This window comes from Ursus americanus, chromosome 5 (genome assembly GCF_024610735.1).
Source record: "Ursus americanus isolate L20-20 chromosome 5, mUrsAme1.1.p, whole genome shotgun sequence".
Lineage (NCBI taxonomy): Eukaryota > Metazoa > Chordata > Mammalia > Carnivora > Ursidae > Ursus > Ursus americanus.
Genome location: NC_142131.1, coordinates 63,351,653 through 63,366,065, shown reverse-complemented (window position 1 = coordinate 63,366,065; position 14,413 = coordinate 63,351,653). Strand labels below are relative to the sequence as shown.

The window sequence follows — 14,413 nt, the reverse complement described above, 5'->3', positions numbered from 1 at the left end:
ACTACACAAAAACTATTTCCAGATGGATTAAAGACTCAAAATACAGAATACTTTCATGACTTGGACTAGGGAAGGATTTTTTAAAATGAGACAGAGCAAATTGAACTATGAAGAAGAGATAAGTTATTCTTTGGTTAAAATTTAGAACTTTGTGCTTTTAAAAAAACCAAAAAACAAAAACCATGAAAATGAAAAAGGAAGTCACAGACCAGAGAGATAACATGTTACTAGCAAAATAATATGGCCCAAAACATGAAAATGAAAAAGGAAGTCACAGACCAGAGAGACAACATGTTACTAGCAAAAGAATATGGCCCAAAAGTATATATAAAGAAATAGTGTAAATCAGTAAGACGGGAAAAAAGGAGCAAAAATAGAGGAAAAGAAGAGGAGACATAAATGGTAAAAGTAAAAAATCAACACCACAATACACATTTATTCCATACTCGTTAGACTGACCAGAGTTTGTTCTTTTACTTCCAAGTCTTAGGAGCAGTGAGAGCACTTGGCAGTCTTTGCACTGCTGTAATAACAAAGATGGGACAACCATTTTGGTCAGCAACCTGGCATTGTCCTGCAGATTTGAACCTGTGGGCATCCCAGGACGTCCCATTCTTATATGTGTACCTTAGAGAAACTTCTACATGCGTAAAGAAGGTTCTATGAAACTACGGAGTAGCATTATTTGTAGTAGTGACAAAGACCTGGAAGTAACTTCAACAACCATCAATCACAGGTGTAAAGATCATGGTATAATCATGCGGTGGAATTCTACATAGCAACAGGGATAAACCTCAAAAACAAAAAGTGTTAAGGAGAATAGCAAGCTGAAAGATAGCAATGTGGAGATGCTATGAAATTTTAAATTATATATAAATTGAAAAATACATAAGTATGCCTAAATAATAGAATACATAGTAAAAATACAAAGAGGGCATGAGAAGGAAACATAGGGTGTTTGAAGTGTGTTTGTCATGTTTATTTTCGTTAGGTAGTGGGTATATGATTATTCACTTTTCTATGCAAAATTTTTATTATTTCAAGTAAAATCCTACCTCTGGTCATAAGGTTGTTTCTAGTGGGTAAATCTTACTTGCTTTTGTACAATTTATAGGCACATTTCTATAACATTTCTTTATCGTGTGTTTAATAAATGTGTAGAAAGTGAAGGAAAATACTTCCTTAGAGCAGTGGTTCCTGAACTTGAGCATGCATCAGAGTCACCTGGTGGACGTGGAGGACAGAACACTGGGCCCCACCTTTGGAATGAGTTAGTAGGTCTGCAGCGAGTCGGAGAGTTTGCCGTTCTGTAACTTGTCAGGTGCTGCTGCTGCTGCTCCTGCTGTGGTCTGGGTCCTCCATTTCGAGGACCTCCGCCTTGGAGGGTTTCTGTAATAAAAATGACACTGTTGATGAGAGTTAGGGTCCATTATCCCCATCACTTTCCTCCATCTAACATGCTCACCTCAGGGGGTCTTGACCATTCCAGCAGTGTGGGGCAAAGGTGGAATGTATAGAACAGTGGTATTCTGAAACTGCCCTATAGACCCGGCATATACAAGCACTTGATGAAGATGCCCAAGAGGTTGACTTTATTCTAGTGGCATAGCTGTCTGTGTAAAATAAATTTACAAATAAGAGAATCACTGACATCATAGTGTAAATTGTCACTGGCAGTATTAATCCTCCTTTGTACCTTCTGGAAACCTGTTACATCAAATGGCAAATGTCTGTATGTCTGTTAGAGGTTTATAATCTTTGTCAAAATAGTTTTTTGTATGTTGATTTGTTCAGTGACTTATGTTATAGTCCTGGAGATGCTGTTTTTAGATGGTTTTCTTAGGCTTTACTATACCTTCCTCTCTAACTTTTCATTTCTCTGTCTCTCTAGTTATCTAGTTACTAGTTACTAATGATAAGCATTTATTTATCTTTAAATTAGCATTTACGATCCAACTTCCACAATAAAACTTGAGATTCACTTTTTTAAAAAGAGGCACTCTACCAATAGCTTGCTTAAGAAGCCCTTTGGCAGTGACACATTAGCACTGCTGACTCGTTTGTGTATTTGGGTTTTTCATTTCTTTTCTTTTTTTTAATGGCAGGAGCCACTAAACTGTCAATCCAATTTTAAACCTTCATTCCAAAGAGCAAAAATTCATTGTTCTTATTGAAAATTCAGATCACAGATTATGATGGCCATTTAAATCAAGTGGATATCATTCAGAGTCTCATTATAGACATAACTCCACCTTTTTCCGGGACAAAAATAGCCTAGAGGTATACTCTGTAATATGTACTGAGTGTTTCTGGCACCTTTCCCCTTCATCAGCTATATTTTGAGGTAAACAGTAATTTCTTCTAAATTACTCTAAAACAAATAGACCAAAATAATTTCCCATTGCCAATAAGACTATTTGAAATATAAATTATGTCCAGATCCTATAGCCACATCCTAAATATATATTGAGCCATGAGATAATAACTGATGACAATTTAAAGCCTATTAGGTGAACATTTTAACCATCCAGGACATGGAACCAAAACTCTACAAGTTTTCTTTCGCACTGATTTTTAAAGTAATACAAATCTCACAATAGTACATTTAACTACATTTAAATAGATAACCATAATGTTTGGAAATGTTTTTACTTAATAGTGAAATGCAAAAATAAAAGCCATGTACCACTGTGGACGTGAGTGGTTCTTTCTGCTGCCGTAGGAACAGTTATGATAATGTCCAGAAAAATATGATAACAAACTAAACACATTTCTCATCAGCAAATTCTGGTGGAAGATGCACAGAAAACATTGCTAAAGAGTCAAAGAAACAAATAACAGTAATGTTTGAAACTGGAGATGAGCTTCAAAGGATTGCATTCTGCCTAATTGGTTTCAATTATGGAATTCCATAAAAAACCTGATTTTTTATGAACTATTAAAGGAATCTGTTCCAGAGAAGACATATTTTCAGGGATAAATTATTCTTTAAAACACAGGATGTTTTATGGAAACTGAAAACATTACTTCTGACTGAATAGCTACTTTGATTAGAATTTACAAAGGATTTAGGGATGAGTGATACATTTGAAATTTCTTTACTCAGTCATTCAAGGGAAAGTTATTGAAGTAATGAAGTTGAAACAAGAGCCTGAGGGCCGCAGGATGTTATTGTTAATTTTATAAATAAAACATTTTAATTATAATAAGATTGTGGCAAACGTTTGTGATGAAAAAGAAAATAAAAAGAGAATAATAATGATATCATTTTGTGCCATCAAGAAGTTACTGGTTATTTTGTGGCTTAGTTCTTTAAAAAGCTCTAAAACTTAAAGATGTTTCTTGCTTTTCTTTTACCAGACAAACAAACTCAAAACTGTGTGCTTAGTGGCTGTCTTGGTACCTAACAGATAATTGTAAAAAAAAATGATTATTTTTTATCTGTCCTTTAAAGGCAAAGGGTGGTTTTTAATATTGAGTGGAGAAAAAAAATCTTATTTTTTGAAAGAAACTTGTACATGGAGAGAAATTTTTTGAGGATGGATTTAATCTTTATATGGTTAAGAATATTTCTAATTATACCAAGTCCTTAGGACAGTGTCTGGCCAATGGTCAGCACTTAATATATACTTGAATTAAACTAATCTTTGCACAACATGATTTACAATATGTCATGTTTAAAAACTTGAGTGTGGGGTGCCTGGCTGACTCAGCCAGTAGAACGTGTGGCCCTTGATCTCTGGGTCATGAGTTTGAGCCCAGCATTGGAAGTAGAATTTCCTTAAAAAATAAAAAAAAAACAGAAATGTGACCTCACATCATGCACAGAAATTGACTCAAAATAGATCAGCGATATAGGAGCTAAAACCATAAAACTCTTAGAAGAAAATACAGAGGTAAAATTTCATGACCTTGGATTTGGCAGTGTATTCTTAGATGCAACACCAGAAGCATGAACAACAAAAGAAAAAAGTAAATAAATTGGACATCATCAAAATTAAAAACTTCCGTGCATCTCAAAGGACATTATCAAGAAAGTGAAAGACAACCTACAGAAGGGAAGAAAATACTTGTAAATCATACATGTGATGAAGTTTAATATCCAGGGTATATGAACTTCTAAAACAGGAAGAAAAAGACTGACAACCCAGTGAAAATGGGCAAAGGGTTTGAGTAAATGTTTCTCCAAGGAAGATCTAAAGGTAGTTAATAAGCTCATGAAAAGATGCTCACTATCGTTAGTCATTAGGGAAATGCATATCAAAATCACAATGAGAGAACATTACACTCCAAGGATATCTATAATTTAAAACAACCCCTTCTTGCCCCCCCCCCCCCAACCAAGAAATCACTAGTGTTGCTGAGGATGTGGAGAAATTGAAGTATGGGCATTGCTGGTGGGCTTGTTGCATGCTGTAGCTGCTGTGTGAAACGGTTCAGTGGTCCCTCAGCACAGCGTGGGGTCCGCATATGACCAGCAATTCTCCTTGACATACAGGCAAAGAAATTGGAGCTGGGTTCAAAGAGATTGTTATTTTTGTATGCCAGTGTTGATAGCGTTTCTTACTAGCCAAAAGGTGGAAACAATGTGAGCATCTGTCAACAGATGAATGGATAAACAAAATGCGCTATTCACAAACAGTGGAATATCATTCAGCCACAGAAAAGAATGTAGTTCTGATAGATGCTGTAACGCAGATGAACCTGGGAGACATGATGCTAAATAAAATAGACCAGTCACCAGGGACAAACACTGTATGATCACACTTACTGAAACATCGAGGATAAGCAAATTCAAGTGACAGAAGTATATTAGCTGTTACCAGGACCTGGAGGGAGGCAAGAGATGGGTAATTACCTCTTTTGTGGTTAGAGAATTTTTGTTTGGGGCTCAGAGAGGGTTTGCAAATAGATAATGGGGTTCGAAAATCAGTGTGTTTTACTATCTTACAAAAGAAGAAATTCGTGGAATTTGGGGATATGTTAAGCATATTGGATTGCAACTCTAGATGGAGTTGCACAAAAAATAATTTGATAGAAAAGAAGAATTTAGCCACTTCTCAGGAGAAACTTGTGCATGATTGGTAGAAAGAAGTCAAAATTTAGTGTTGATGTGATTCAGAACTGCAACCAATAATGCTTGTCTTCCATTTGGACTTTTGCTTCTGGGTGTTAATGGATATCAAAATAGATACCTAAGAATACCACTCTCATTATGATTTATATGAAAGATTAGATATATCCTATTATCTTTTTCTTATTAAAAAAATAGAAATTTTGGCAAATCATGTGAGTATGAAAGTGTCCATTTAGAATTTTTAAAGCATTTATCTTCCATTTTTGTATATGTTTAATCATAAGCAATAGGTGATTAATATATATAGTTTATTAAACCTGCATGTATTGGATGCTCAAGAATTTTTGCTGATAGGGGTGCATAGTTTAAAAATGTTTATAGCCTGTCCATTTGAAGGATTTGATTCTTTAAAAAATGGTTTGCTGAATAGTTTATCTTTAAAGTTGTATTTTTCCTGTATTTTAGGCTGCTGGTCTTGGGCGTATGAAGCCAAACACGCTCGTCCTTGGATTTAAGAAAGATTGGCTGCAAGCAGATATGAGGGATGTGGATATGTACATAAACATATTTCAGTAAGTATCCTTTTAACTCAGTAACTTGGCTCAGAAAATGAAAACTTGAACTGGTTTTTGAAGCCTTCACTTGTTTGTAAAGGCTGTTTCTCATATAGTCTCTTCTAATAGAAGCATAAGAATGAACAGATGGGGTTATCTGGTTTTCGACTGATGAGCTATTAAAATTTTTTGATTGATCTTTCTATGTCTCTTCATACATTCAGACATTCACACACATGTGCACACGCTGGCTTCCCATTTAAGGTAGGAGGCTTTCTTGTATCCTTGTAGCTATTGTAGAGCGGATTTCCTCAGTGTTGTCAGACCTGTCACCTTCTGTTAAATCATTATAATATCTGGAGCTGAGAAAGGCGTATCATCACTGATATCACCCTCAAGGTTTCAGTTTGCTCTCCTCGGAAACTGACTTTGCAGTTAATTGTTTGATTTGTGCATTAGCTCATTTACATTTCTTTTTTTAGCGTACTTATATGCTTTGCTTTTCTACCCTCTTGAGTGTAAATTCTGAGTGCTATTCACTTCATAGTGGTATTTCAAATGAATGCTATTTATCAGCGAGCGTAGTTTTGGTCTACATGACTTCAGCTGCCTTTGTATGGATTGTCTAGTGCATTCTTTTTATTTTTTTGTTACTTTGTCTTTTTTTTTTCTCTTTCTGATTTTAGTCTGTTTGTTACAGTTGATTTTTTATGAATGTATCTGTTTTATCCACCACAAATGTTTTTTGGAACTGAGTTATTTAATAAAAAGAATAAAACTTCTTTTTATTTTTGCTAGATTTTCTTCTTAATTTTGAAGTACTTTTCCTAATATTCTGGGATTTGCTTAACAGGTCTCTTTATCTCTTTCATACAGCTTTTTAAAGAATAAAGATGCCCTTTCACACCACCGTTGTTTTTTTAAGTTTTTATTTTAATTCCGATATAGTTAACATACAGTGTTACATTAGTTTCAGGTATAGCATATAGTAATCCAACAATTCTCTACATCGCTCGGTGCTCATCATGATAAGTGTACTCCTTAATCCCCATCACCTCTTGCTCCCATCCCCCTAGCAACTCCCCTCTGGCAACCCTCTATTCTCAATAGTTAAGAGTCCATCATACCACTATTCTTTTTTTTTTTAAGTTCTCTCTCCACCCAATGTGGGGCTCAAACTCACAACCCTGAAGTCAGGAGTCACATGCTCTCCGCACTGAGCCAGCCAGGTGCCCCACACCACCATCCTTGATTGAAGAATAATTTTTCTTACTACAGCTGCTGGTAAAATAGAACTGTTCATTCGTCCTTATAAAGTATTCCCTTATGTACAAACAATTGTCCTTTTTTTAAAAAAAAAATTATATTTGGCAAAGGAGCTCTTACGACCAGATTCAAATCTTATTTCTCTGAAGTTTGATCTGATTACCCTTAACTCACTCGAGTTACTTCCCTTACTGGAACTCCTGTTGGAACCGTAATTACTTACCTGTACCACATAGGATAGTTTTGTTTTCATAGCTACCTTGAAATAACTTTGAAGGAGTAACCAGATGTCGTACTTTACTTTTTAAAACATCTCTTTGTATTGATTAGTAAAGTATACAATGAGTAAGTTTTCCCAAGTAATTTGTAAATGGTTTTAGTAAAATTAAAGCTCTGTTGGATCTTCAGGTGCTGCAACTACTGTTTAGCTTTGGGGTTATTACTGTTTGGAAGCATGATTTCATCCAGCTTTCTAACTCTGTCCTGTGTATTTTTGTATATATGGGGATTCGGAAAGGAAGGAGAGTGCAAAAGAAAGATTAAGTCATGTGGGCTGTCCTCCATGGGCTGTGCTTTTCCTTTCTCAAGATGAAAGACTAGTGAGATGCAATTAAAAGATAGGTAAAAGAATGCTCTCTGGTTTCCAGGGCCATGGAGACTGATGGCAGTTTTAAAGCAATGATATTGCTTATCCTTTTATCTTGTGACACTTCAGTTTTGGTTGTGATTATAAATACTTGGAGCAATTGAGGTTTACGGTATTTACTGTGCCTAGTGACAGCAATGGAGGGTCTGAAACTCCAAATCAGTTTTTATAGCTTAGAGAAATTATATAGCTTATAGAAATCCCTATAGTTGATAGTAAAAACATTTAGCTATTTTAATCCAAAGGAAACTCAGGAATCTGTATTTCCTGGCTTTTCTTTAATCAAATCGATTTTAATTCACTTGTGATTTAGTAACTATTTTTTAAATACTTATAATTACTCTTCTCTAGTGTTAGGTCTTTCGATAATACAGCTGAGGTAGGTTAATATGTCCACTAATTTCTTTTTCCAATGAATCTCTTCAGACCTTAGTTAATTCATTATGGGAATGAGGCCAACATTGTCTCCCCATGATTTAAAAAAAACAAAACACCAATAAAAGACCTGTTACAATAAAACATGTTTTTCTGTGCGTCAGTAGGAACCAAAATTTGATTTTTTTTTAGCTTTTAACCTTTTCTTTTTGCTATATATAACTATAGATTATGTATCACTTTTTTGTATATAATGAATGTTCGTTGCTTACACAATTAAAAATAATAATGAAAGATAAAAGTTAAGCCTGTTACACTCTGGGGAACAATCTGAAGTTTAGGAATTTGTGATTCTTGCAGTAGATTTGAGAAGAACTTGCATCTACATGATTCATGGTCTCAACAAAGTTTCCAGCATTGAAGTGTGGTTTTAGAGTTGCTTTGAGGTTTTAATGTACTTTGTGTGTGTTATAGGATGCTCCCATTTGTGTTTAAAAAACTTAAAAGGACATATGAATACATGCCTGCAATTGCATATAAAATCTTTGGACTACTTACTAAACTGTTTTTGTAAAAATGTAAGAATTGCTTTAAAATACACTGGCTCAAAAATTAAAAAAAAAAAAATACACCGACTCCTTTCAGAAGTGATCCCTTTGGACTCTCCAACCTGTTCCCATTCTCAGTAGAATCTCTTTTGTCTTCATGTATTTATCTTGACTTTAAGGGTATAAGCCTAAATAAAGTATGGTGGGAATACTAACATTATTTTTCTATAATTTTAGTTTGTTTCTGATACGATATGATATTAGTACAGGCACTGCTTTTAAATGGCTGGTGTAGGTAGAGTATCAGTGCTGTAAAGATCTACACTTAGGAGGTTTTTAAGAGTAGTACAGAAAAAAGGAGAGGGACTGGTATAGGATTTGAAACCAACATCATATGGGCCTCACTGTATTTTTAAAAGCACATTTTAAGCTGAAGGAGAAATCATCTCTTATTGCCTTCATTTTATAGAGGAGGACACAAAAATTTTTGTGATTTTGATTTTTTTTCCCCCTCTTATAGTGACGCCTTTGACATACAATATGGAGTAGTGGTTATCCGCCTAAAAGAGGGTCTGGATATATCTCATCTTCAAGGACAAGGTAAATCTTGCTTGAATCAGTTTTTTACTTTAAAAATAGAAGTGACTTTGTTAGCAAAGTATGTGTCATTCTCACATACCCGTCAGGTCTGTCATGTACTTACTGTATGGCATGTGAAGATCGGATCTGTTTGGCTCCACCAGTTTGTACCAACCTGGATGATGGGTGGTGATTGTTAATGGAGAGAATAAAATTCAATCTAAATCATAAGCTGAAGAGAAACAAGCATTAGTTATGGTTTTAGATTGGCCAAATTTTAAAAGCACGTGATAAATAAAATAGAGGATAAAATGTTAAGGACTGCTAAATCATCATTTTCATGTTCACGAAGGTCATGCTTTTTTATAGAGTTATAATGAAAATCTAAACTTGGTGATATCATTTACTCTGTCTAAAGATAAGACCCTATGAATTATGAATCATTTTTTCAACTTTTTCATTTTGAAATAATTATAGATTCATCAGAAGTTAAAAAAGAAATAGTAGACAGGTCCTGTGTACCCTTCATCTATTTCTCTCAATGGTAACATCTTGCATATCATCGTTAATATGTCATAACCAGGAAATTGACATTGGGACAGTTTACTTACCTTATTCAGATTTCATCAGTTTTACTTACACTTGTGTATGCGTGTGTGCATGAACATGTGTGTAATTCTCTGCCATGTAACACATGTGGTTGATTCATATAACCACCACATTCAATTGCAGAACTGTTCCATCACCACAAAGATCTCCCTTGTGCTACCCCTTTAAACCCCCAAAGACTCTCTGTCTTTCCCCCATCATTAATCCCTGACACTAATCTCTTCTCTAACTATGTAATTTTTAAAGCATTTTAAAAAAATGTTTTTAGATGAAGCTTAAAATCTAATTAAGGTGTACTGGTTACTTTTGCCCACCTTAATAAAAACTTTGGAAAATTCCATAGCCTCTAATGATTTTCTAGTAGAAAATATTTCTAGTAGAAGTATTATAAGCTGAAGAAAACCGCATACCTAATATTTTACCCTTATCAGTTAATTAACTCAATCATCCAAAATAGCTAAGCCTGAATAGCTGAGCGGCACATCATGAACTTTTGTCATTTGTTTATGTATTTAAGCGGTTGTAATCCTCCCCCGCCTCCCACCATTTCAAGGGTATTGTGCCGTTTTGAAAGGAACGCTTTGAAGTCTTTATCCATGTAACACAAAAGTATGGCTTGCTGAAAATGCATTTTCTTCCTCGGGAGTAGGCCTTGCAAAACACTGTTTCCATTCTCTCTTGCACTACCAGTGATGGAGGTTTAGGGTACCCGTTAGCACCACATAATTTGTAGTGTTCCCTTTCACGCTCAGCAGTATCACAGTTTGACTAATAAATTATATGTATGGTTCTGTCATTTACTGAGATTTCAATGTGACTGGAACTTTAAGAAAATATTTTCGTGTGCTTATAATCATTATGAAAATTGTTTTGAAGTTCTTGTTACTCATCATCAGGATTTGGAGACGGGAATTTGGTTCAGCACAGGAGTAAGAGCAGAGGCTGTGGGGTCAGAGCTCCTTTGAAAATCCCACCTTTTTCTCTTAGTACAATAGTCGTGTAGCCTGGGCATGTCTGTCACCTTCCAAGCCTCTGTTTCCTCATCTCTTCAGACATGATCGCTGGGGCACCTGGCTGGCTTAGTCAGAAGAGGGTGCAACTCTTGATCTTGTGGTCATGAGTTTGAGCCCCACGTTGGCTGTAGAGACTACTTAAATAAAACTTAAAAAAAAAAACCCCAAATTGTACTTACTTCATATGGGTCGCAGTAAAGACACAGCTTGTGAAGTTGTTAGCATAGTGTTGGTACGTCTGGTAATGTCGTTTCTCTTACTTTCTCTCATGAGACACGCTAATCCATCCCGAGGATTACGTGTGGATGGTCCATTGTCATAGGTGTTTGTCTTTGTGATGCATGTTTTCATGGTGGAAGTTAACTGTTGACTAACTCCTTCCCAAAAGATAGAAAATGGGAAAAGTGCTTTAAAAATGAAGAAATGGGGGCTCCTGGGTGCAGTCGGTGGAGCATCTGCCTTCGTGTAGGGTTGACCACAGGGTCCTGGGATCTAGCCCTGCATTGGGCTCCCTGCTCAGTGGGGAGCCTGCTTCTCCTCCCTCTGCAACTCCCCCTACTTGTGTGCTCTCTCATTTTCTCTCCCAAAGAAATAAAATCTTTTCAAAAAGGAAAAATAAAAATGAAGAAATGGTACTTTTACCATGAGCTTATCCTCTGGCTTCGGCTCTCTAGTCCGGAGTATTACTTTTCAGTGTCGTCTGTCACCTTACAAGTATGTGAACACTTGTCACATTATACAGTTTTTACATGTGTAAATGACTTTGAGAGTAGAATTCATTCACATTTTATACATCATTCTTTTGTCTAACACATTCTTAAGTTCCTTGAATCTCACTCATTACGAATTCCCCAGCACCTGATTCAAATGTCTGATGCTTAGCCATGGCTCAAGATAAATTTGAGTGAGTAGTCCTTCCAGAACAGATGATCACATATGTTCACATAAGAAATCATTTTTTGTAAACTTACTATTTCATAATAAACTTTGCTGTGAATTGTCATTTAATTAATATTATACCATGTTGCTTTCGTTAATGGTTAAAACAAGATTTAGATAACATTTTGATTACTTTCATGTCCATAGAAGAATTATTGTCATCACAAGAAAAATCTCCTGGTGTCAAGGATGTGGTACTAAGTATGGAATATGGTAAAAAATCGGATTTAGATACTTCAAAACCATCTGATGAGAAAGCTGTTACACACAAAGGTAATTTTTATTCAGACGAGAGATATATTCATGGTAATGTTTAATTTTGGGAGAAATGGGTTTTATTATGTAACGTGTCTTACTAAGTAAGCCCTTCTCTAATTTGTACTGCTCATTTCTAGTTGATAAGGTAAAATGGATGGCTACAAAATGACTAGTTATTTTTCAAGTATTAAAGTAGATTGTACAACAGAAAACATGCCAGTTAATTACACTCATTTGTTCTTGTATGTTTTTATTTATACTTTGAACAACTTAGCTTGAAGCATAGGTTAAATTTGAACTTGGAAAGAAATGTGGTAATTTGAGAGTAATGCAATAGAGCATAAGATAACCCTGAAAGGAATGAAATTGATAAAAATAATCTACCTAATTTTTCCATAATTCAAGATATTTAAATACCAGGGATTTTATTTATTTGCTGAGAAATTCCGAGTATTTTTTACATCTACTGCACCTGGAGTTGTTGAGGTAAAACCATGTAATAAAAAATGAAATGCAATTTTATTCCACATTTAGTCTCTTTGAAGGAACGAGCTGTTGGTATTTGGTTACTGAACCGTTAGGCCGTACTTGCAGACCATGTTACCCGTGGTGGCTCATGTCATTAAGCCACACACAGGTTTCTGAATCTCATGAGGCTTTCAGATAATTTCATCCATATATCTATGTCACGTTTATGGAAAGAGGGATGACTTCCAAATCTTACTCTCCCACCCTCACTCTCCTACCTCTGATCAGTCCAGTATCTCCATCTGTCTTAGCCCCAGCTGGCACGCAACAAGAAAAAACTGCACTGTAAATCATCAAACCATATCATACGTTTTTGATTCCTATCAAACAATTACATTCTTTTTCTGAAATCGATTACCTTGGACAAATCCTGTCTCTTTGAAATTGATCTTTTCCAGATTATGCAGAAACATTGCTGTTGCTTTTTATTTCTCTGCTTTCTTACCTTGTATGCTTAGAGTAGTGGTAGTTGAGGCTTTAGTTGACACCCATTTTCCCTTTAAGTTCTTTGCTGTCTCGATTATAATTTTTTCCTCTTTCATCTCAAAACTCTATAATAAAGATTTGATAACTGTTATGTTCCTGCATTTATTTTTATTTTATGGTATACATGCTTTCATTTTCTCCTACTTTTTATTTTTACCACCATTTTCTTTTTCCTAGAACAGTTCCTTTCTTTACAGAATCTGTTAGGAATTGATAGGTAAAACTATTATGGGAAAGGAAGAAGTAGTTAGTACATCAAGCATCTACTCTGTGCCTCCCACATTGCAGTGGGTGGTACCCGTACGTTAGCTCATGACTGCATGTCACAGTCTTGTGAAGTCATTATTGTACAGAGTGGGAATCTTCTTGCCTTTTTATTATAAAAATATAAATACCTTTAATATCTTTAAACACCTTAGTGTAAGTCATTTTTAAGTGTCAGGATTTCCTTGACATTTTTTTGAGCTCTTTGAAATGAATACACAGTGTGCCCATATATTTTTATTATCATCAAAGACAGATAGTATCAAATACCTACTTTATAAGAACAAAAATATTTAATCCTATAAAATCAGATGTAATCATTGAAATGTTTTTGTTCCATCGTAGGCATAAGAAATTAGTGTTCAAAAATAGTATTTATTTTAGTTTGTGTTTTTCTCTCTAGCCAGTTATTTTAAAAATTAGCCTAGAAACTGTAGAAAAGTTTATATAATTTGAAGTCTTCAGACTTCAAGCATTCTTATGTAATTATTACATAATTATAATATATATTATATATATATAATATATATATATTACATGTATTACATATACTATTTGAAGTCTTCAGACAATCATTCTTGTGTAATTATTACATAATACTAGATGTTTGGCATGTCTGTCTTGGTTATTGGGGCACACAGAAGGCAAGGGGACAAAAAGAGTGCCCTTCGAATGCTTACTTTGTGCTAGGCACTGAGATGAGTGCTTTCATGCTTGCAGCATAATGATCTGAAGAGGTAGATATCCTTCACCCTTCTTACTAACAAGGAAGGTGAGGAGTTAACTAGTTCAAGCTCACACAGCCAGGAAAAGAATTAAAGGTAATAATACTGGAATCCTGGGAGCCACTGACTCAAGAGCAGTGAACTCCTTTCTGTCCAAGTCGGGAGTTCTCTATGCCTCAGACAACGAAAGGAAGCTTATATGAAGAAAAAAACTAGGGAGATTAGGAAAACCGTTAACTCAAGAAAATACTTACAGATATTGAAATATAGATGAGCCAGTACTTGCGTGCATATATATGTATATGCATAAACATATATATGCTTATATTTTATGTATATATATATATATTTGTAGACCTGTATAACCTGGTATTTTATATAAACCAAAAGACTGTCTCTGATCAAATTCCTTATTATTTCAAGTGATTAACTTTTACAAATACCAAATATCCATTATATGTTTCTAAAATCACTTTTCAGTCATTTGCACAGTGATGCAGTGGCAGTGATTAAAATATAGATATTATCTGCAATGTCCTTTTTTAA

The 14,413-nt window shown here is 34.9% G+C and overlaps 1 protein-coding gene across 2 annotated transcripts in view; it reads left to right on the top strand.

Moving 5' to 3' along the window:
* SLC12A2 (solute carrier family 12 member 2) overlaps positions 1-14,413 on the top strand; it is a 102,494-nt gene that overhangs the window by 75,678 nt on the left and 12,403 nt on the right. For both annotated transcript variants that reach the window (XM_087862333.1, XM_045794808.2), the window contains exons 18-20: positions 5,543-5,649; positions 8,987-9,066; positions 11,754-11,879. In XM_087862333.1, the coding sequence (XP_087718459.1) occupies positions 5,543-5,649; positions 8,987-9,066; positions 11,754-11,879 (313 nt within the window). The remainder of the gene's footprint in view (positions 1-5,542; positions 5,650-8,986; positions 9,067-11,753; positions 11,880-14,413) is intronic.